At 44.2% G+C, this 21,849-nt stretch overlaps 3 protein-coding genes across 3 annotated transcripts in view; all 3 read left to right on the forward strand.

The window, feature by feature from the left end:
- Positions 1-9,691, forward strand: part of Msp300 (Muscle-specific protein 300 kDa) — an 84,308-nt gene extending 74,617 nt beyond the window's left edge. The window contains exons 45-51 of the mRNA XM_076779238.1: positions 1,360-1,617; positions 3,176-5,929; positions 6,016-6,200; positions 6,333-6,833; positions 6,926-7,169; positions 7,740-7,795; positions 8,034-9,691. Coding sequence (XP_076635353.1) covers positions 1,360-1,617; positions 3,176-5,929; positions 6,016-6,200; positions 6,333-6,833; positions 6,926-7,169; positions 7,740-7,795; positions 8,034-8,253 — 4,218 coding nt within the window. The 3' untranslated portion in view covers positions 8,254-9,691. The remainder of the gene's footprint in view (positions 1-1,359; positions 1,618-3,175; positions 5,930-6,015; positions 6,201-6,332; positions 6,834-6,925; positions 7,170-7,739; positions 7,796-8,033) is intronic.
- Positions 9,692-11,588: 1,897 nt separating this feature from the next.
- LOC143348772 (uncharacterized) lies at positions 11,589-12,820 on the forward strand. The gene is made up of 4 exons (XM_076779368.1): positions 11,589-11,903; positions 11,967-12,145; positions 12,246-12,479; positions 12,652-12,820. Exons 1-4 carry the CDS (start codon positions 11,589-11,591, stop codon positions 12,818-12,820), a joined length of 897 nt encoding a protein of 298 aa, XP_076635483.1.
- A 1,490-nt stretch (positions 12,821-14,310) lies between these two features.
- Positions 14,311-21,811, forward strand: LOC143348886 (uncharacterized). The gene is made up of 4 exons (XM_076779594.1): positions 14,311-15,978; positions 17,711-17,863; positions 19,632-19,982; positions 20,181-21,811. Exons 1-4 carry the CDS (start codon positions 15,388-15,390, stop codon positions 20,397-20,399), a joined length of 1,314 nt encoding a protein of 437 aa, XP_076635709.1. The 5' UTR covers positions 14,311-15,387; the 3' UTR covers positions 20,400-21,811.
- Positions 21,812-21,849: the final 38 nt, after the last annotated feature.

Here is a 21,849-nt window from a genome sequence, read left to right on the forward strand (position 1 = left end):
CTGCGAGGGTAGGTCGTTGAAATACAGGGCAAGAGAGTCCCCCCCACTCGGTCGGGGTATGCGCATCGATCCCGGAGACGCCAGTCCGGTCCAGAGCGTCGGGACGCTTGTTTCTGTCCTCGAGAGAGACACTGACGATCGCGTTCTTCTTCGCATCTACACACACACGAGCTAATCGCGCTCTCACTCGCAACGTTTCTCGATCACGCACGCACCACGCGATTATGTGCGTTTTTTTTAATCCTTTTCGCCGTGACGAGCCGCTCGCCTCCGGCCGAACGAAAATCCGAGGCATGTGCTCCGTTTCGGGACGACACGTGTCCGCTTCGCTACGCCCGCGCGGAACGACGCCGCGACGCGCCGCGACGCGCAGTGAAAAATAGGAACGATGAACGGTGACCTGAATTGAAAATAATGTGCACGCCCGAGGAAATGAAGGTACGATAGAACGATTCCTGGATATCGTCGATCGAGAGGACGGTCTTTTATCTAAGGGGGATGCTCTGCTCTTCCCTTCAATAGCGGTGTCATTCGACGTTGCACTCGCTTGTTTCGCTTGTTTCAAACTAATATTGAGCCGTTTCAGAAGGAACGATTTCGTCGTTACACGTTCGATTTACGTGCTTCTGTGAAATCTTTACGTACAGTGAGTTTCGTTTAATCTCGGTGTATATTAACTCGCCACAATGCTGCCTATGACTTGGCATATCGGAAGACCCCGTTGCGTCGCACATAAGAATATAAGATAACGAAGCTCGGAAACATCGATAACTTGTATACTCGGTAATTTTCAAGTTGCGTACAATTCCGTTTCCCATACGCATCTGTCGCTTCCACTCGCTTCACTTCTTTCATTCATCCATTCATTCGTACCATTCATCTCTCCGCGCACTCTCCATTCACGTATACCATCTCTTACGTGTGGCTGCGTTGTTGCTTCGTATCATTGACGAAATACGAATGCGTTCTAGCAACACGATGTCATTCATCTAACTTGCCTTGCACACCTTTCCAACAAGAACCTGTCACTGAAATTCTTAAGCGTTCGCAATATCGAAACAAACAATATATCTAAATCGTAATCGTTTAACGAGCAACTTGTTTCCAATTACCTTAAACGTAACAGAACGCGACGTTAGTAAATTGAAGCGAGTCGTTAAGATAAGTCTTTGCGCTCGCGATATCTAAACGAGGGTAGCCCACACTTTTTTTCAAACACCTTAGTTGAATGTGAAGCGACTCGTTACATATGCATGAGAGAATAAATAAGCTAGAAATAATGTTGACGGAGTGCTGCGTAAATTTCACCGAGCGTACATTACGATGATCGTTAAAAGTTTTGGTTGAAATTTTCACCAGATTTGCGAGGAGACGATGGCGGAACACAAGGAGAGATTGGCGGAGCTTCGAGGCCTGGTGGCACAGATTGCATCGGACGTTGGTCTGGATGCAAGCGAGCCGTTGCACTGCGAAGTGGAGGCCCTGGGGCAACGTCTCGAAGATATCCGCGAAACCTTGTCATGTCTCGCAGACGCGGCGGATGCCCGCGCTCTCAACCAGGAGGTCGCGCGTGCCGATTTATGTCACACGAAAAATTTCCTGGACTCGATCCAACAGGCGAGTAGTATTTATCTTTTTCACAGGTCCTCAATATTCCCTTCTGCCTTTTTTTCTTTGAGGTTCGTCACATTTTCGGTGGCGTAATTCGCGTAAGAAATGGTATACAGGATGTTCTATGCACCCCTGGGAAACAATTTTAATGGGAGATTCTGGAGGCGAAAATAAGACGAAAATCAAGAATACCAATTTGTTGATCAAGGCTTCGTTAAACAGTTATTAACGTTTAAAATTCCGACCATACTGAATTTTTTTCTCGAAACTGAGTAGGATTTCGGGGATATGTCTATTCACCAAAAATGATTCTAATTCACCCCCGCAACCGTAAATAATTTTTCCAGAACGATTTGAAATTTTTGAATTTAATTGTTAATAACTTTTTAACGAAGCCTCCATCAACGAATTGGTATTCTTTATTTTCGTCTTATTTTCGCCTCTAGAATCCTCTATTAAAATTTTTCCCAGGGCTGGCCGACACACCTTGTACGTATTATGAAAATTGATAAACAGTGGTTTAGTTTCGTAAATATTTTGGTCCCGCGTTACGAATATCGATGGAAAATGTGTTTACACGTGCGCTGAACATCGCCCGATTTAGCGGACCCCGCGTTTACTTAAATTACCGGCAGACGCTTCTCGGAACGATAGTTTTCGTTGCTATTAGATTAGAATTCGGAAGGAAATCAGTCCGACTCGTGCCGGTACATCAATCGGTGATTAAAGTAAGTAACTTATAACGTGCAACGTCGGTGTCCGAAAGATAATACGTACATGTATAGTATGTACATATGCATATTCGAACAAGTAGTACGTCAGCTACTATAACGTTTTAGTTTAGTACAAGTTGTTCTTGGAGCGGCGCGGGAACGCGGGGCCAGGCACGCGTTAGAAAAGCTCAGCGATGGTTATTTTTATTATCCTGCAAGGTTAACAGAGTCCGAAGCGCGACGACTAGGACCTTGGCCGATTCAGGCTCCCGTCATAGTTTGAATTATTCGAAATTTTTCGAGAAATCGGTGCCTCCGTCAAGGTGATATCTCGATCCCATCGGACTTATCCATTGCACGCGTCCATCGGTTTCCGGCTCGCGCGTACTATTGGTGCTTGGCACAGGCTCACGATCATTACCTCGCACGCGCGTTTATATTTTAATCGTGGTAGTTCCGAAACAATTTGTTGTGTCAAGGCCGAAGGGCCTAAACCGGGGTGGCAATTACATCAGTCACGAAATCCGCAACAGCTGAATCCGGCCGTGCACCCGACACTCTTGGCGAAACTTTCGACGCCCCGAAACGCCTTCGATTTGCGCCGCGTTTCCGATAGAATTTACGATGGGATCGCCAACGGTGATTCGTCGATGTCGATGGAAATCCTCAAGGACGCGACCATCACGAATAGACGATGTTAGTTATTATGGCCGAATCGGTGGAACGCAGACCGCGGCGAACGAAACACGGTTAAAAGTTACCATTTCCCGTGGCCGTCATATTTCTTATTCTTATTATCGTTGTTAAAATTTCTAGTATCACGAATAAATTGTTCCTTTCCTCCTGTATAGAGTCTGACCGTGGCGAGCCAGAGCGAGTCCAACGAGTCCAATGAACAGTTGAAACTGTTGCGGAACCATCTTCTCGCGCTGACGTGCACGGAACCGCAACTCGAGTCCATCAAGGAGCGAAGTAGTTTGGAGGCATCGACGCAGAAACCGTCGGTGGTGGAAGTGTTGAATCTGTGGCAAACAGTTTTTAAAAAAACCTTCGACCAATATCACCGTTTATCGGCTCGTCTAATCAAAACGCAGGATGGCGCGACGGCGTTGAAGCTCTGGCAGGAGTATCTATCGCACGTACAGGATTTCCTATCTAACGGTGTGCCCGGTGACTATAACGGTCTATCCGAGCACAGAAATCTGTGCGAGGTTCATCGAAATCTTCTGACCGGTCAACAAAATCTCATTCTGGAGGTGCGCACGAAAGAAGGCAGCACCCTTTCTATTACCGAGCAATTCAACATTCTGACGAATTTGCACAACGAAACGCTGGCTAAGATCATGGAGAGACACGCGGCGGTTCACGACAGGTTGGCCGGTTGGGACAGATACAAGCACGATCAGAGCAAACTTTTAGCCTGGCTGAAGAAGGTCGAGAGGGAACGGAGCCAATTGCGCCTCAGGTTCATCCACCTTCGGAGACTGGAGGAGATCCTACAGAGGATAGAGACGTTATTGGAGACGATACCGCAGGGCGAGACTCAGTTGGGATCGCTCCAGGAGCAACAGGAATCCCTGCTCGTCGACTGCGACGAGGCACTCGCGGTCTCTATACGCATGGAGCACGCAGCCGACGCTCAAAGGATCGCCAATCTGAGAGCCAGCCTAGAGACCTGGAGGGACTTTGTCCAGAGGATACAGAAGCTTCACGCGGACTACGAGAAGCAGACTAAGAGAATAGGCGAGACGTTCGACGAGATCGGCCAGGCGGTTAGCACAGCTTTTCACTCGAAACCACTCGGTTTATCGAGAACGAACGAGCTGCTGGAGTCGGTGAGGCAGCTGCAGGTCAGGCTCTCCGGCATGAGCTCTGATTTGGAGTCCGTCGACGTTATCGCGGAACAGCTTAGAGAGTGTCTCAGCCCTTCGGATATGAAAACGTTAAACCAGCAACGTATGCTATTCTATCAGCAGCACGGCAACCTCGAACACTCGGCGGCGTTGCTAGTCTACAAGCTGATGGAAGACGGCTGCCTGTACGATCGCTGGAAAGACAAATTGGCCAGACTGTTATCCTGGATAGAGGAAATGGAGATGCGGATCCAGAACTGTGATACGACGGCTCCGAACGAACCCGAAGAGACGCTTAAGAGACTGGAGTGCGAGCTGCAGGCGGAGATCGTGTTGAAGCAACGTGAACTTTCGTGGTTGCAGAACACTGGACAAGATTTGATTCAAGTCGCCGAGGAGGAGGAAAAGGAAAGGCTGCAGCGCTCTTTGGACGAAGCGAACGAGAGATGGGATCGTTTGCTAGCCACAGGAAAAGCCAGAGCCACGAAACTAGTCGATTTAATGAGAACCATGAGCACGTTGGAGAGAAGGATAAACGAATTGAGGACCTGGCTGGCCAGCGTCGAATCTCAGTTGTCGGAGACGCTGGTGATCGAGACGATCTCTCAGAGCTGCATCGACAAGAAACTCCAAGATCACGAGCACCTTCAGAAGGCCATCGAAGCGGAAAGCGGAAACGTCGGCGAGGTGCTGAACGCCTGCGAGATACTGTTGAGCGATTGCGACGCCTGGAAGGCCTCCTTCAACACGGACGCGATCAAGGTCGGGATGGAGGGTCTGGAATCCAGATGGACGGCCACCTGCAAGAAATCGGCCGAGAGGAAAGGAAAGATCACCCTCGCGTGGAAAATACTGCAAGAGTTGCAGGAGATCAAGTCGAAGCACGAGGGTTGGATCGACGAGACCGACAAGGCGCTCTTGGAATTCGAGTCCAATCTGGACGAAATTTCCAACGACGAATCGAATAAGGCCATCGAAAGGGCGAAAACGATTTCTCGGGACATGGAGTCGCGCGAGTCGGTGGTCAAGGTAATCGAAGAAAACTTTGCCCGCCTAGCGAGGACAGGTTTGGAGCCAGATAATTTCAAGTCGCTTATCAGCGAGACCAGACGGCTTATCGATAAGTGGCGAACGTTCAAGCCTAGAATCGGCGCTGTTCTATTAGCGCTTCAACAAGGACAGAAAAATTATCGAGACTTTATTACGATACACGGTGCGGCGGTGGTCGGGCTTACGCAAGTTGACGTCCGACTGACCAAAATTCAACATCTCGCCACGCCTGAACAGAAAGCGTCGATACGACGCAGACTGCAACAACTAAACGAGATCGATGACGAGTTGAAGACGCAAAACATTACTTTACGGAAAGCCGACGATCTGGCCTTGAAGGTAATGCAAGAATGCCATCCCGACGAGGTGGCCACGATTCAGGAACTGGTGGACGAATATCAGCTGCTGTGGAAGGACATTCAGAATAGAGTGGTTTCGTTGAGGGCGGAAATCGACGGACATCCACCTTGTCAGGTGGAAGTCGACGAGGCTGTGCAAGTGGAAACTTTGAAGTTTGAACAAGACTCTGCCGTTCAAGTGGACACATTACCGAAATTATTGAGAATGACTTCCAGCGACGCGTATTTGATGGAACTAGAGGCTGCGCTCGTCGAATGCAGCGAAGCCTTGGACACGTTAGAAATCGCCGTTACTCCGTCTCCTGTCGCTGGACCTGGGCTCAATGCAACTGCTAGGAATATTGTAAGTACGATTATTGTTCGAACCTTGTTCCGGTTACTCGACAAAATTCTAATACCCCTTCTGTCTCTCTCTCTCTCTCTGTCTAGAGTAAATTAATTGGAAGCTGTCAATCGTCGATCGAACTGGTTCGTCATCTGCACGGTTTGCTCGTCGAGGATGGAAAGCTTAGTACGCAGGCTGCCAAAGGTAGCGAGGTAGCAGCATTGACAGAGAGATACGATAACCTTCTACTACTGGCGAGAACTCGGGAGCAACAGATCAGAGAACTCAGGTAGAAATTAAAGTAATCGATGCTTTTAAATCCTCGCTTCTCTCTCGACTAAAAGAATCATTAAGCGAGAAATTTTTTTCATCTGAAATATGTCGATTTATCGTTACGTAAGCAACAATTTACTGTATGCAGCGATTACGGCAGACTGACCTGTCCTTTGTGCGCTCGTCGCAATTGGGCACAGCTGGAGAACGATGTATGGCGACTGGAAAAGTGGCTGGAATTCGCGGAAGGCACGCAGAGCGAGCAACAATCGCCACCCAGCAATATCGAGCAACTGGAAGACGTGATACAATATCATCGCGAATTCTTGTTGGATCTAGACAGTCATAAGAGCATTTTAACCAGTTTAAACACCGTTGGCGCTCATTTGGCCGACCACACGGAGGACACTCGTCGAGCCACGCAGCTCAGAGAAAGATTGACCATCGCGAACGAAAGGTGGGACAAAGTCTGTACACTGGCTGCACACTGGCAGGAACAATTGCAGACTGCCTTGAACCATCAGTCCCATCGAATCATAGAAGAGCTGTTCGCCTGGCTGGAGAAAACCGAAATTAGCATAAAGTCTAGCGAACCGGTCGACTTGACCGAATCGTCAGAGATCATGACCATCAAGTACAACAAATTCAGGTACGCGACAACGACAGATGTAATTTATCGCACAATCTGATCTATCATTCCATAGTTTTTCTAAAATTGAGGGGAATTGTTAATGGTTTCAGGGAACTGAGGAGCGATTTGGAACGATGCGAGCCACAGGTCCTATCGCTGCAAGAGTCGGCCAATCAGTTGTTGGACGAAAAGGGCGAAATCAGAGCGTGCCTGCAGGAACTGCGACTCAGATTACAGTCCCTTCGACGATTAACAGGAATATACGCCCTAAAGTTGGGGGCAGCACTAGGAATGGATCCGCGAGACGTTGGTCTTGCTGCTACGACCACGTCTCTTGCTTCCCTTTCTCACGACGTAAGCTCCATCCCTATATTAATCGTATTATTTTGTAAAAAAAAAAAACTCGATACGATGTAAAATTTGACTTAAGGTACCTTGAACGAAAATTTCGCAAATTCGCAACCAGCGTATTTCCAGTAGCTCCTAGACAAAATTTTCCAGGAAACGTCTATCCTCTGAGGTTACTTGCCGATACTCGTTGGTTCTTGCTTCGTAAATGTTAGCCTTCGGTGTAGACCTATGCACCACGTCGTAGAATCACGTTAACCGATACTTTGAACACGGAACACGGAGTCCAATAAAAATTCGACGATCGATGAATACAAATTATTGCGAACTCAACTACTGGAAAGATTTTTAACGGAGACTGTTAATCGAACGGGGGGCGGGGCTTAAAATCGTGTTTTGTTTAGAAAAATTATTATTCCATCTAATTAAAATACTTTTTTAAAACGTCCAAGTACATACATACGTGATAGAATTTCCCTTCCCATTTGAATGACTTTATTGTTCCGTGCCTCGTATCAGTAGCATTCACACGCACAGTATCTTATTGTTTGTGTTTTCTCTTTTACTGTATTGTAGCTGCTCGACGAAGCTGCCTCTGGAACCATTCAGCCCCACGACACACCCGACACAGAGTACGTTTTTTTCATTTTCTGTTTTTAGGTTCGAGTAGTGTTTCCCAACAGGCATATTTCAACAAATCAAATACCGCGTTCTTATCATTGTTTCTATCGTGTTTGTTCCGTATAGTATGGCCTTGCAAAGATACATATATTGGGAAAAACACAATACGTTCTCCAAATAAAGTACCATCTTCAAACGTCGACGAAATATACCGCAATAACAACGATATACCGTTTACACGTGTTTCAGTGGTGATGACGACCATGGCACGATATTGTCGCGGGGATATCGTTTCCTGGGACGAGTATTGCGCGTTTCCTTGCCGATTCAAGCTCTGATGCTGGTGGTCCTCGGAGCCGCTTCGTTGGTACCGTCCGCGGAAGAAGATTACAGTTGCATGCTATCGAACAACCTCGCGAGAAGCTTCACGCCGATGGTCGTTTATCCGAACGGTCCACCGCCGATCTAACGGTCTAAAGAAACTCGGGCTCGCGAGACCGAGACGATCGTTCGGCCGAACCGCTCGGAGGAAAAGCCTTGCAAAATGGAAACGCGAAACCGCAAACGACCCGCCTAACTATTTTACTCGTAGTCTGTCACGCGGTCCGATCCGTACAGAACTCGAACGAATGTCAAGAATCGGGGTTAATACACCAAGTTCGAATCGTTGCCGCGACCTTTTCCTTGACGACGATAACGATTTAAACACTTGTAATAAGAGTTTCTATTTGTAATAAGCACGTTATACGGACCAAAACGATCGTCGCTGCACGGCCAGCATCCGTTCATTTGTCGTTCTGTGTACTCGTGATCTGCGTGCGATTATTCCTGTTTTACGAGACCCCGTGAGTCGATTCGATACTTCCGGCATAGAGGTAAAAAGAGAAAAAGGTTCACGACGCGTGCACGACTCGATTGCACGATAATCGATGGATCTGTGTTGGATTCTGATTTTGTTACCTCCGACATTCCATGTAACATTACCGCGTTTCTATTTCTACCTGTACATGCATACATGTTATATGTGTGCGTGCGTGCGTGCGTGCGTATTCATATGTTATGTAGATATCGTTTCGTTCATGATTATCTTTCCCCATTCACCCACTTATCCTTCTCTTCGTTCGTCTCGCATAGTGAAAGAGAATGAGAGAGTTGATGCGTGAGACAGAGAAGCTAATGTCACATGGAATGCGCGAAAACGTTGACGATTTATTAATTATTATGACGATTATTACGATATATCGAATCGCTTGTGTTGTTTATACAGCAGGTACACGCGAAACGCGTTCGTGAGAGAGAGAGAGAAAATGTTCTTTTCCGCGCGTTTTGCATTTACGCTAATAACGTAAACAAAGAAAATAACAATTGTCTGACTTTATTTTTTATACCTTGCGTTTATATATCGAGAAATATTAAAAAGTTTGGTGTAATTCGAAAACGAAACGTCCACTGACAGGTATTCTAAGCGTAATCGCCATGCGAAAATAGTCATTGGTGCTAATTCGATCGATAGAGATAAACAATAATAATAATATATACATATACGATTATCGGCGAGATGTATCGAATTTGTTCTTCTTACTTTTATTTTGTACGGTTACTTAGAAGAAGAAAGAAATACACATGTATCGCATAATACGAAAATGTTATTGTTAATTAAACGAGGCGTTATTTCCGAACGAGAACGATACCGGACACGCACAAAAGGATCACGAAGTTCATTATTCGGGGTACAAACTAACGTAATGGTATATTTAACGACCCGCTAGTTTCGCTTCCTAAATTATCGGTATCTTGCTTGCTGCGCGATCGAGCTTTGTTATGTATTTTTATAAGAACAGAGCGGTTCAGAAAGCGGTGTACATCTGTCGATGTAACATAATTACAATAAATTGAAATATACGGTACATTATTCGGTTATTAATTCACAGTTTTCCTTATATCCGATACTCGCCGAGATATTATCGATTCATTTTCAATCCCTGAGTAACCAACGACAATCAAAGAACAATTATCGAAATTATTAATCATGTGTTAAATATATTGAGAGTGCTAAAAATGAAACACAAATCAAAAACAACTTTTTGCAAAAGTTGTTACTGATATTCAATCTACTTAGGATACTTAATATAGTGCATAATATTCTGGAGAAACAATTATCGTGGACGTGTAAAATCTATTTATATTATCCGTTCAAATACGCGACGATTCGATTCAGACAGTCATTTAGTATTTATTATTCTATCAGTTCATATTCAGCAACGGCAAGAATAAGAGCAATATTTTCCCCGTATAGTAGTTGTCGATTGAAAATGCTTTCACATTTATTTTTGAAAGATCTAGCTTGTATAGCATTATCATTAGATGAACCGGGACAAAACAAAAAGAGAAAACATTATTATGCCGTTCAGAAAATGTTAAAGAAGAGAAAAATCCGTCAAGAGTATTGGATGCTGCTCAAACGATTGATGGACGATGAAGAAAACTTCTCCCGATACTTCAAAGTGTCTATGCACAATTTCGACGTTCTTTCGAGAAACATAAAAAGTTGGATTAAAAACGAAAATTCATCTTTGAAGGAGGATACAAGTCTAAGAAGAAAACTAGCAGTATGTTTGAGGTAAATTATTCAATTAATTCAACACACTTTGTCGTGGATCGAATGGGTGTAATTGTGTGGACGTTGAAACTATCGACGAATCGAATGAATGCGATGGAGAAAGATCCTGGAAATTCTGAAAGATAGAAAATCTTTGAAAATACTGATATTCGAGACAAGTGTCTACTTAACTCTTCGATCGTCGCCTACCATTACCTTGAATTACAAAAATACAAGTTACAGACAAGTTTCACGTCTAAGTGGCAAAATAAACACACGTCTGTCTACTGCATCTACTTAAGTATAATTTCTCTGAACGCAACGGCAATTAAAGACGATCCGCAGGATGCAATCGTCGCAATTGTGAGAACGCGATCGCGGTACGACGCTTATTTCGCAGGCGCCGCAATTAACTTTTATCAGTGGCGCCTGAGAAAGTATAATAAAAGTGTCCGTCCAATCAATGACTTGGCGTAAACGGATATGTATGTACTATAGGTACATATACAGCGAGGAAAAAACTGAATATGTTAAAGATATAATTACATTTGATTATTATCTCGTTAAATTATTAAATATTCTGTCATCGCAGAAAACTTTCTATATTTATCATAGGATCACTCACGATATTCGCTATTTGCAAAGATTACCTTCGCAATTTCGTTCTGTTAGAGTTACTTCCGATAAAATGTTCGACGCTCCAAGCAATAACATTAACGTCGCAATAATTCATACGTTATCGCGTTACGATATTAGCGACAATAGTTTACGCGCATGTTTTCCTCAATTTTAAAAAACGAAGGTAACAAATAATTTTAGTTTTTAAATACGATAAAGAATTTAAAAAATGCTAGAAACTTTGAAACCGTACATTGCATCGTACTGCGCGCGTCGATATCGCTAACGTAATTTTAAAAAAGCTAAAAGTATATACATATATAAACAGATTATATCTATTTTTGTTAAATCGAAATTAAATTCGCACATGTAGATCAGGATCAGATCTAATACAGTCTATCTCCAGCTGCATGAATTTATTCAAAGCAAACAGGTTTCTGCGCAAGCGTTTCATTCACACTGTGCCTACTGTTATCATAAGAGCCTCTGACAATTAGTGTTGGAAAAACGTTAGTACGTTTGACAGGATTTTTCGGAAATAACAGTTGAAAGATCGTTTCGTCGTCTTGTAAAACGCATCTGATAACATGGCCAAATCAAACGAAAGAAGGGTAAAGAGCTTGAACAACATTGCCGAGGTTTTTAAAAAGTGTGATAACAGAATCGTAAGTGACGAATCGAAAATATCGAAACTTTATTTGACGAACGCTGCGAAACGCTTTAACGAATCGGACCAAAGCATGAAAGATACTCTGGTTTCGCGGGAAACTGAGAATGAAAAAGCTAGGAATGATTTCAGAAAGAAAAAGGAGGAGGAAGAGGAGGACAGAATAAAAGAACTTGAAGAAAAGTCGAAATCGTTGAAAATGGACGTCAACGACCGATTAGAAAATTATTCGAAGGTATAGGAATTGGTATCAACCGTGAATTTGTAGCTTTTTAGTAAAAAAAAGTTTTGTTATTAGACCAGCCCCCTCGACGCGCCGAATTCGCGGATATCAACGTTAATTTTTGGAAAGAAATTAAAGAAACAAAAACGAATTCTAGCAATAATCGATATATTTCTTTCGATGATTTTAATCACTCCACTGACCGTTGGTTTTTGGAGAGGAATATGGACCTTGATGGATCTTCACGCTGAATGGTGAGACTTTAGCAATCCGAGACACGAATAAACAGCATAGCAAAAAAAGAAATCACGGGCAGACGTGTCATGAAATTACATAATCGTCTAACGTTTCAAGGTTTCCAGGAGCAATCACTTTCCTTTCCGGCATCCTGGTGCATACGAGTTTCGCGATTTTAAAGAATTTCCTACACGATCGCGTCGCTGGTTCGACGCAAAAGAAAACCTGCTCGAGCAATATCGTTTCCAAATTGACGCAAATTTTTTACACATACATCTTTGGTGTTGCATGCAACATGCATTGGAGGGGCGGCTGGATTATTTTCGACTATTTCTTCGGCGGCTATATTTGGTAAGATCATTAAGCATTAAATTTTCCTGAAACGCGATTCCGAGTATAAAGTTTTTAACTGCTCCTATGCAAATGTTACGCCGAAACGAATAGTTATTTTATCGATTTTGGCATTAGAGTTTATCCTAATTATTATAATAAAACATTAATTTTATTTTTAACTTTGATTCAGGGCAACGGTAATCACAATTTTGGTAATACTAACGTGTCTAGGGATTTTACGTTCCATTCGAAATATTATCGCAGTTCCCACGGTGGTCTTCATAGATAAACGCACTTATGCCTTCTGGTTCCCAACGAGATACAAATTGGTAAGACTCGACGCAAATCAGTCCATTTAATCTACGATAAAAGATTCCGAATTTTTTGCAAAATTAGAGAGAACTCTGTTATAGATAACAGATAACAGCGTTCTCTTGAATAGTAAACTCTATCGTAAAATTTCTTTGATATGGTAAAAGGATCTATTGTCAAGGAATACAGTTATCGCTTTATCTTAACGGGATCGTTATCTACTATGTATATGCCGTTCATTGAAGCCTGTGAATCATGAAAATCATGATTGTGTACGTCAAAAAGCAAGTTTACTTAATAATCGTGCAAATATTATTAACAAGAGATTCAACGAGGGCCGAATTTCATTATATCTTGGGCAGTTTAAGATTAAGTGAGGGAGGGGGAAAGATTTTTGTCGGTGAATTTTAACAATTTCTCGCGTCGATGCTTACTATCAGTCTCCAATCTCCATTTACAGTTCTATAATGACAGGATATCGTAGAGTGAAAAGGTGGTAGCCCTACTTCCTCCGAAAGCTGTTATACAGAAACAAATGGTTGCACGCGAGGAGTAACGAAACAGCTCGCGACAAAGAAACGTAATCGGACGCGGTGCTGGGGATTCAGAGGGACTCGTTTTTTTTTTCGTAACTAACAAAGCCCGTCGCGAAAAAGATGACGGGTCAAGGTGAGAGGATCGTCCTAATCTGAGCTTGATTGGTGTACAAAAAGGTGCCGATTAGCGATGCGTTCGGCACGACAAAAGCTCGATGAATCTGACGGACAGGAAACGCCACTCAGAAAAATGAGGCTCCAAGGTGGCTCGACGGGTGGCTAGACTCTTCTCCGACCACTATCTTGTTTCTTATCAATCAACACCGGTCCCCGGAATTGTTAATTAGCGGCGGTGCGTCGCGTACACGTTGATCACGATTTACGCGGTAGCTTTTTTTACTACCTCTTTTGGTTGTAATTACACTGGTCAACAATAAATGTGTTACTTTCGTCTAAGCAATCGATTCTTGTTCCTGTTACGTCTCCGACTGCGAAATTGAAAGTGAAGTTAAATGTCGCTGTTTGTGTCGGAGCTTGGCTAAACAATCTAGAGACGGATAAACCGGAATCTACCCAAAAACATAGTGACACACGATACGACATCGAATCGAACAAAAAAATCATGGAATCGTATAAAAACCGACCGTCGCGCTACGTCAATCTAAATCATGATAGAGTACCGTATATACCTAGATAGGGAGAATCATTAAGCATCCTGCACGCTTGACGACCGAATGGAGAAACTAGGGCTAGGCGATAGACAGATTGGTAAACAGTGGCCATAATGAGAAACGTTGATGGTCGTTTGATTCGTTCAGCGAGCAGAAAGCTCGAAATTACAAATTACAAATTACAAATATAAATTTCGAAAGGATCGTTAGCGTTCCTCGTTTCCGTAAATAACGAAATTCTGTCGGTTCGTGTCGATTCTCCGTGTGCGCCAAGATCCAGTTTTATTTTTTTTTTTTTTTTTTTTTTTGGACTTTCTTAGCGTCACCGGCGCGTATCGAAAGCTTGTCCCTGCATTCGTTAATCGAGCGTACGTGTAGCTTTACGGGTGGGGGTTGTTAGAGAGATCGCGGAAGGAAGGGAAGAGAGCAGAGCACCGTACTATTCTCTATGCCATGGTCCGTATGACGAAGCCGTTCATGATAATGCGATAGTGTTGGTCTGTGCTTAGCACTTGATAAAAGATAGCGGTGACTGAACAGATGCCAGTACTCACCCGCAGCTCGACCTGTCAGCTGACAGTGTCGCGTACTTGCCCCGTGTGCATCGGTGCACCATCGGCAGCGTAACGGTCATAATCGTTTGGAAAGTGTATAAAAAAAAATATATATATATGTATGTATGTATATGTCGCAATAATTGTTGTACGGAGGTCCGAAAGACAATCGAGGTGAACGGGAATCGTCGCATCCGAACAACATTTATCCAAAGTTGTTCACGACTCTGTAGTAGGTGAGATGCGCCGTGCAATAACAAAGTTGTCCTACGTCCGAACATGTCGAGAGGAAGCTACGAGATTCGGTTCGATTTGTTAGAAACAATACCAGAGTATCGTTCTCCGACGAGTGGGAACGCTCTGCGAACAAAAAGATTGATTCCTTGGATAGAATGATCATTGCGATCCAACGACAGTATTACTTCAAGAAGATTCGCTGTAAACGTTGATCGTGTAAATTGATCGGAATCTCGATAAACACACCTGCTAACCTACGAGAAACATGACCAAATCCTTGAAAGTGCTTTTAGATGAAATGTTAGCATCGAGAATCGACAGGGAGCCGGATCGTTATTGACGAGAATAAGTTAAGTACATAGATTCGAATCGTGGTGAATCTGGATGTTGCTCGAGACACGGATCGAGCTAGGACAATCATAGTCGTTCATCGAGCGTAATTGAAAGACTGCCAACTGCCATTGTGAATCGCAGGAACCCCGGCTAAAGGACAATCGCGGCTTCGTCGAAGAATGACAAGCTCGGTCTGTAGGTGGAACAGTTGGAAAGCTCGGCCCAAAGGCATGCATCATCATCATCATCACAGAGAGCGTACCGCCACAGCCTCGAATGATGCATGATGAGCGGTGCGACTAGGCTCGATCAGGATTGGATGAGAATGGTCGAGTTACGCGGTGGCACCGGGATGACGAGCGGGCTGAGCGGTCGGTCGTCGAGTCGTTTCCATTACACGATACTGACGATTTTGGACACGGTGTTCTCGGCCACCGTAGCTGCGCCGACCGTGGTCGGTTACTGGAGAGGCACCTGGGGCCTGAGCGACGTCTACGTCTACCCCGAAGACCCGATGCTCAGCAGCGTGACCTCGATAGCGATCGGCTTCATCGGTCTGTACGCGTTCAACGTCACTCAGCATGTTCTCAACGACCTGCTACACCCGGACAAACACCGGCTCTCCTACTACGTCGGTTCTCGGCTTTACACCGCGATTTTCGGATTCTGCTGCGTAAACGCCTGGCGCGGCGCCTGGAAGGCCCTCGACCTGTACACAGAACTCACACCTAGTACAGTTTTCGCCACCACTGCTGTTAGTCTGCTGGCACTAGCCATTATGCGCGCCGTCAGGAACATTTCCGCGCCGCCGTTCTCCCTTTGCCTGGACTCCTGTCCAGGATACTTTGAAGTGCCGACCATGTTCCGCATGAACGTAAGTAACGCGTTTATCCTGTCGGTCTCTATTCAGACGGTCACTAATCCTGGCGTATTACTCGGACTCGATGTATTCCGAAAGAGCGAAACAAACTAGACAGAAATAGATACAGCTACTCTCTAAATCTCTAAATAAACACCATAAGAGAGACACCTTTTCCTCTTGGCATAGGAAATTTAGGTGTACCTTTAACGGAGAATCTTTAATCGTTTATCGATTACACGGGACATTTTTTTATCTTAATGTTTACGAATTTTCTGTTGGATCGATTTCGATTTCTGACTCGCGATGCAAATCGCAATATTTACGTGGTTCCGTATCGGTCATTTGTAAATGACGCGTGATGTATTTGTATCTGCACGAGATTGCGGAAAGTTTTCTATCCCTGTGATCCGATAAGACCGTGTACCCTTTTATCTTCGTAGATTGTCTTGGCACGATCTTTTGCAATTCCGTTTCATCGGCAATTACTTTTTAAATACTTTCGAAACCGAAATATTATTCAAACCAAATATGATGTGGTGAGATGATATAATATAACGAACGATCGATCGATCGAAAAATGGGTGAGCCCCCTGTGTCGATGAAAAAAAAAGTTGATTTTATCGAATACTGTAGAGAGAAGAGTAAATGTTAAATTAGAAACGTAAGAGCCTAGACAGCATATTTTGACGCATCGCTAGAGCTCGAGCCGTGTGTTGCGCGACATCAATGTGTAAGGTATAAGCACAGTTTCCGGCTGTCTCTCCCGACAATCGAACAGCATTGCGTCCGTGCAGTTTGCATACGAGCGACCGACCGAACGAACGAACGAACGATCACAGTATGCAACTGCACCAATCTCTCTGCCTCTTATTCGATGCTTTCCCCCGATCAAACGAAACACGAATATTCAAGACTCATTAACCTTCTCCCCTAAAAATTAGACATCGTTGAACATTTCCTCTTGTTCAAACGTATGAACCGCGACGTACTCGAAGCCTTTCATATTACGTTTTTAACATTGTGTACCTAGTTTATTAGTAATCTTAGTAAGCTCGAAAACGAACACCTTCGTTTCAATTTCCAGTTGGAATATTGAACAGAGTCGTATCTTGTTACGCTTAATAAATTATTCCAGTTAAATCAATCCGCGCTGATATCTGTTAAGAATTATATTAAATCGTGTTCAAGACTCGTTGGAAAGTAAACGGAGACAATGAAACGAATCTTGAATTAATTATCGCCAGTTGAGTCCTCTCTGTCAGTTAAAAATCGAGGACAGAAGGGTGTCATGTAAAGTAACCGGGTGATACACTCTGACGAGAGTTTACCTCGTAAACGATGTGTCAACCGGAAGATCCTTTGAAGATCGAATTGTCCAAGTGGACCTTGTCTCGCCAATTTCTGCCGATTTCACAGATATTTTACGCGTATTCGATCGACTTTACTCGACGCGAACAAATTTTTATCCGTTATTTCTAGCGTATGAAAATGAAAAAAATTTTAACGTTTCCTTGGTATCGTGTTCGGATAAATAATCGAACAATGTTTCGTTACTCGACTTGGATCAACACCTATCGAAGGGTAAACTAGGAATTCTTTTGTCATAAATAATCTTTGACGTATCCAAGTACTCGAGTGGCAATCGCAGAATGTTGCTTATCGTAGTTCCCAAGTCTTGTCAAATATTTCCCAAGTCCTCATCTACAAATGACGCTTATCTATTGTTTATGTTGTTTGATTACAGAACACGAGAGTCTGGTCGTTGTACTTATTGGACTGTGCGTTCAGCGTTCTTGTCGTCGGTTCTCTGGTCGTGTTCGTATGGAGGGGTGTTTGGATACTTATCGATCACTACCTGTTCCCAGATGATCGAGAGTATTCCGCGATTGGATCCCTTGTAAGTGTTAATTTAACTTTTTTTCAATTAACTCGTTCGTTCGTGTTGTATTTAGGAAATAACGAAAAAACTGAGCTCGTACTTGGTCAGATTCGATCGCGTGATGAGAGTAACACAACTGCTGGCCATCGATCAAACTGTTGGTAGTAAACAAAAATAAGTAATAATTGTTGAAAATTAAGAAACGAATCGTACGAGAAATTGTAGATGAGAAAACGAAGAATACTTTAAAGTGCAGATTCATCAAAGGTTGGATGATATTTTTGTTAATGAAGAAAATGATACCGCCGCGCCGCACAAACAGTTGATAGAATCTCCTATCGATGAACGCGTGTCGTCGAGTGTCATTAGCAATCACGTGTTGAACGACATTTTGAAACGTGCCACCTACGCACTGTGCGCGAGCGGCACGCTGTTGGTCCGATTGTATAATTGAATATTCGCCAATTGCATGATTGCGAGGGCACATGACAAAACTGTTGATGTATGTGTAAGAGACTTTATTGCAGCCCGCGTTTACTTGTCTGAATACGGTTTGGAGAACGCGGTCAACGAGAGGATTTGTTTAATTTTTCAATAATGACGATCGTTGATCTCCAGGACGCCCGTTGGACACGATTAACGTCGCTCCGGCGTGTTTCGTTTAAAATTACGCCGACGGATTCGTATCGGATGGTCGTTGGCGCGATCGACGCGTACCGTCTATCGTTTTCGCGGCTGTATTTTTTTTCTTTTTTGCGCAATTCAGACGAAGCAATTCAGTAAACACGGTTCAGCACGCACAAATATTGCAACATTGCAGGACTTAACGACAGATCCGCGGCATTATTCTGTCGCAAAACGACATTCGTCGATTGGGGCGCCACGTATCCGCTCCGATAATAATAACAAAGGAATAATGCTCGTGTGCAAAAGAACCGCGATTTCGTTGCGACGACGATGGACAGCCGATCAAAATTGGCGTGCTTGAAAAGAATTGGACGCGACAGGTGTCTCGCCGATGGGGATACTCGATAAGATCTAGGTGCCAGACAATTATACACCGACCGTCTTGGGCGTGAATTCGTTATCTGAGATCGATGAAGCATCGTGCGGGTAAAAAGAATTAGTTTAGTCACCGAATCAAACATCATCTCGACGATTTATCTTGTCGATCGTAACTTTCCGATTTCGATAACACTGATAGGTACATACATAGGTAAATAAATTTCGTGGCCACAGGTGGTTTCGACGAACAAAGTTTTACAAAAGTTTTAACATTTTAACGTGTACCATTGAAATCTGGCTAGAAAAATTGTTTCGATAAGCGAAAGTCGTGAAACGAAACGTCAGATAAGGGTTGATATCGATCACGGTACTCGATATCGTTTATTCCCATCGTGTAAGAACCGATCGATAGGATTAACGTAAACGAAATTTTACGCGATTTCGAACAGATTTAAAAAATTCTTAAGATAAGCGTCCAGCCGATAGGGTTACACGATGATCGCGACAAGATAAATTCTCAAGAGGGTCGATGATTACGCGAGGGTCCATGCAGTTGACGCATTCGCTCGTTTACGATGCCGCTTTGAAACCGTGAAACGCGTTGAACGGGTTCGCTGAAATCCCTGGCCAACTGGTAAAATTGATCCGAAATCGGGACACTTGGTCGAACTATGTATAGTGGCAGTAATTGTGACGCTGTTACGGGACGATCGATATACAGGTACCTACGTAAATCGTATTTTACGAACGCGTTCCTAACTGTTGGCATATCGAATTGCAGGCCATCGGATACGCGATAGTAACGGTGACGTTTTCTCTCCAACCATTGATGCGATACGCGTGTGCCCATCTTCAGGGCCTGGCCCGTTTAATAGCAGCGGACAGTTTCCTCCTGCTCAGCTTCCTGGGCACGGTAAACGTCTGGCGCGGCATTTGGAACGTCCTGGACCTCTGGCTAGTGCCGGATAACCCGGAGTTATCCTGTTGGATCACTCACGTCGGATGCTTCGTTTTCCTCGTACTTCTTAATTGCAGTAACTCGATCCTCGTGCGCGGCGTCTATATCGACGCCGAAGAAGAGGACGGCAAGTGTGTCGTATTCCCTTGCCACTATTTTCGATTGTTCTTCAAGGTTAGTTTTACAAACTCTAATCCCTTTTCTATATCGCAATAAATTCCATCTTTACTAACGCGAAAGAACGTTGGGGGGAATTGAACTCGGGTGGCGAGGGTGGAAAAAACAGAATCCATTGAACCGAACCGATAGAATGGTCCCATCGTATACATATGTATTCTCGCAACGGAAGCATTGATCGATACTCGTTTTCAGATCGAACGCGAAAAGAAGGAAGCAAGACGACGAAACCTGTTGGTAGCCTCGAAGGACTTTCGGCCTCGGGCGGACGGAAACGCAAAGAGCACCGAGAACGGGGCGCTCCTCCCGAACACCACCACCACCACCACATCCACCGCCACCACCACCGCCACCACCACCACCACCACCACCACCACCACCATCTTGCCAACGAATCCTGAATCTCTCGTCTAAATTCAATGCCGAGAAACTCTCCGAGAAACTATACTCGATGCCGAAACTCTCGCCGATCGATCGTCGCGAACAACGAACCACAGTCGGGTTTCGAAATACCGGAAAACCGGAAACGCGCGTCAAGTTTATGCTCCTGAGCAGTGATCGTGCAGCAGTAAAGTCACATTGATAGTCGTTAAAAAGAGGAGTCTGTTAAGCAGATAGAGAGATAGACGTCGATCGAAGACAGTGCAACGACGCGATACGTGTGTACAGATCGATAGATAGCGGTTGTAGGTAGACCAGCACAGATAGATCCTTAGAAAATCGATTAAATTAGACAGGGACGGGCGTCAAGTACCGATAAGTCTCGTTGAAGAATCGTAACGAACACGACGTTTGATTGGATAACTCCGTTCTACGTGATTATTATGCCTGATCGTGCATGTCGAGTGCGAAAATGAATTTGTAGACCTAACGTCGCATCGAACAGTGAGACTCGATCAATTTGCGACTCGTTGAGGTTGAAGGAGCGATCGATCGTATTCCTTGAAAGGAAAACATCTTTTTTTTTCGTGGAGGTTCGTAATTACTCGCTGAAAAATTCGTAACCGACAAACTCGCGAACGAACGTTTGTCGGCTCCGTCGCGATTATGTAGGATTCATAGGATTTCTAGTCATCGATACCCTACGTTAGTCCCGCTTTCGTCGTTTGATGCCTGTCGACCGAACAAACGTGTTGAATTTATTTTTGCGACACTTGTAATTTTACCAAAGCGTACACTCTCGCGATCCTAGCGTTAGATGAGACCTTGATGATGACAATGGTAATAGACTGGACGCGATCATTATAAATGGGTTATAACCTTCTTCCCCGCATCCTGTACACCCCGCAGATTTTGCTCTTGTACGCCAATTACGACGTCATGGCATACTAATAATTAATTAACTGGAATAATGACGGGACAATGGGCGGTTGGGCGCATCGATGGGGAAGTGGTTAGTTTGACGATAAATGGCTGCCCTCCTGGCCTACATTTAATATTTTCAGAACGAACAATGCGCTAACCGCTCGGGCCGGAAGTAGTTTTCCAGCAACGTTCGCATACGGGAATCCAAAATGAATGTCGTGCGACGACGACGACGACGACGACGACGACGACGACGACGGCGAACAACGAGCGAAAGAGATCGATCCTAGTCAAATTGTCTCCCGATAATCGTCGAATTCGCATCGCACGGCGTCTACGAAATCATTATCCTCGAAAGTGCGACTGCGAACGTACGAAAATGTACAGGGTATTTCAGGATAAATGGAGCAATGATATATATTTATACGCTGATATATGCGACTTTTAAGACGGAACGTTAATTGAAATAAAACGAAAACTAAAATAGCGAATCGAGCCGTACTTGAGACCGTCCCATCAACGGATATTGCAAACGAGCAACGAATGTCCAGAGCAACCA

Source organism: Colletes latitarsis, chromosome 12, assembly GCF_051014445.1.
Source record: "Colletes latitarsis isolate SP2378_abdomen chromosome 12, iyColLati1, whole genome shotgun sequence".
NCBI classification, from domain to species: domain Eukaryota; kingdom Metazoa; phylum Arthropoda; class Insecta; order Hymenoptera; family Colletidae; genus Colletes; species Colletes latitarsis.

What these genes read in the sequence shown, in the direction of transcription:
- LOC143348772 (XM_076779368.1), top strand. Translation starts at nt 11,589, where the DNA reads ATGGCCAAATCAAACGAAAGAAGGGTAAAGAGCTTGAACAACATTGCC. An exon ending in ATGGATCTTCACGCTGAATG is followed by an intron (nt 12,146 to 12,245) that starts GTGAGACTTTAG and finishes TAACGTTTCAAG; the next exon opens with GTTTCCAGGAGCAATCACTT. An exon ending in TTCTTCGGCGGCTATATTTG is followed by an intron (nt 12,480 to 12,651) that starts GTAAGATCATTA and finishes ACTTTGATTCAG; the next exon opens with GGCAACGGTAATCACAATTT.
- LOC143348886 (XM_076779594.1), top strand. Translation starts at nt 15,388, where the DNA reads ATGATGAGCGGTGCGACTAGGCTCGATCAGGATTGGATGAGAATGGTC. An exon ending in CGACCATGTTCCGCATGAAC is followed by an intron (nt 15,979 to 17,710) that starts GTAAGTAACGCG and finishes GTTTGATTACAG; the next exon opens with AACACGAGAGTCTGGTCGTT. An exon ending in ATTCCGCGATTGGATCCCTT is followed by an intron (nt 17,864 to 19,631) that starts GTAAGTGTTAAT and finishes ATCGAATTGCAG; the next exon opens with GCCATCGGATACGCGATAGT.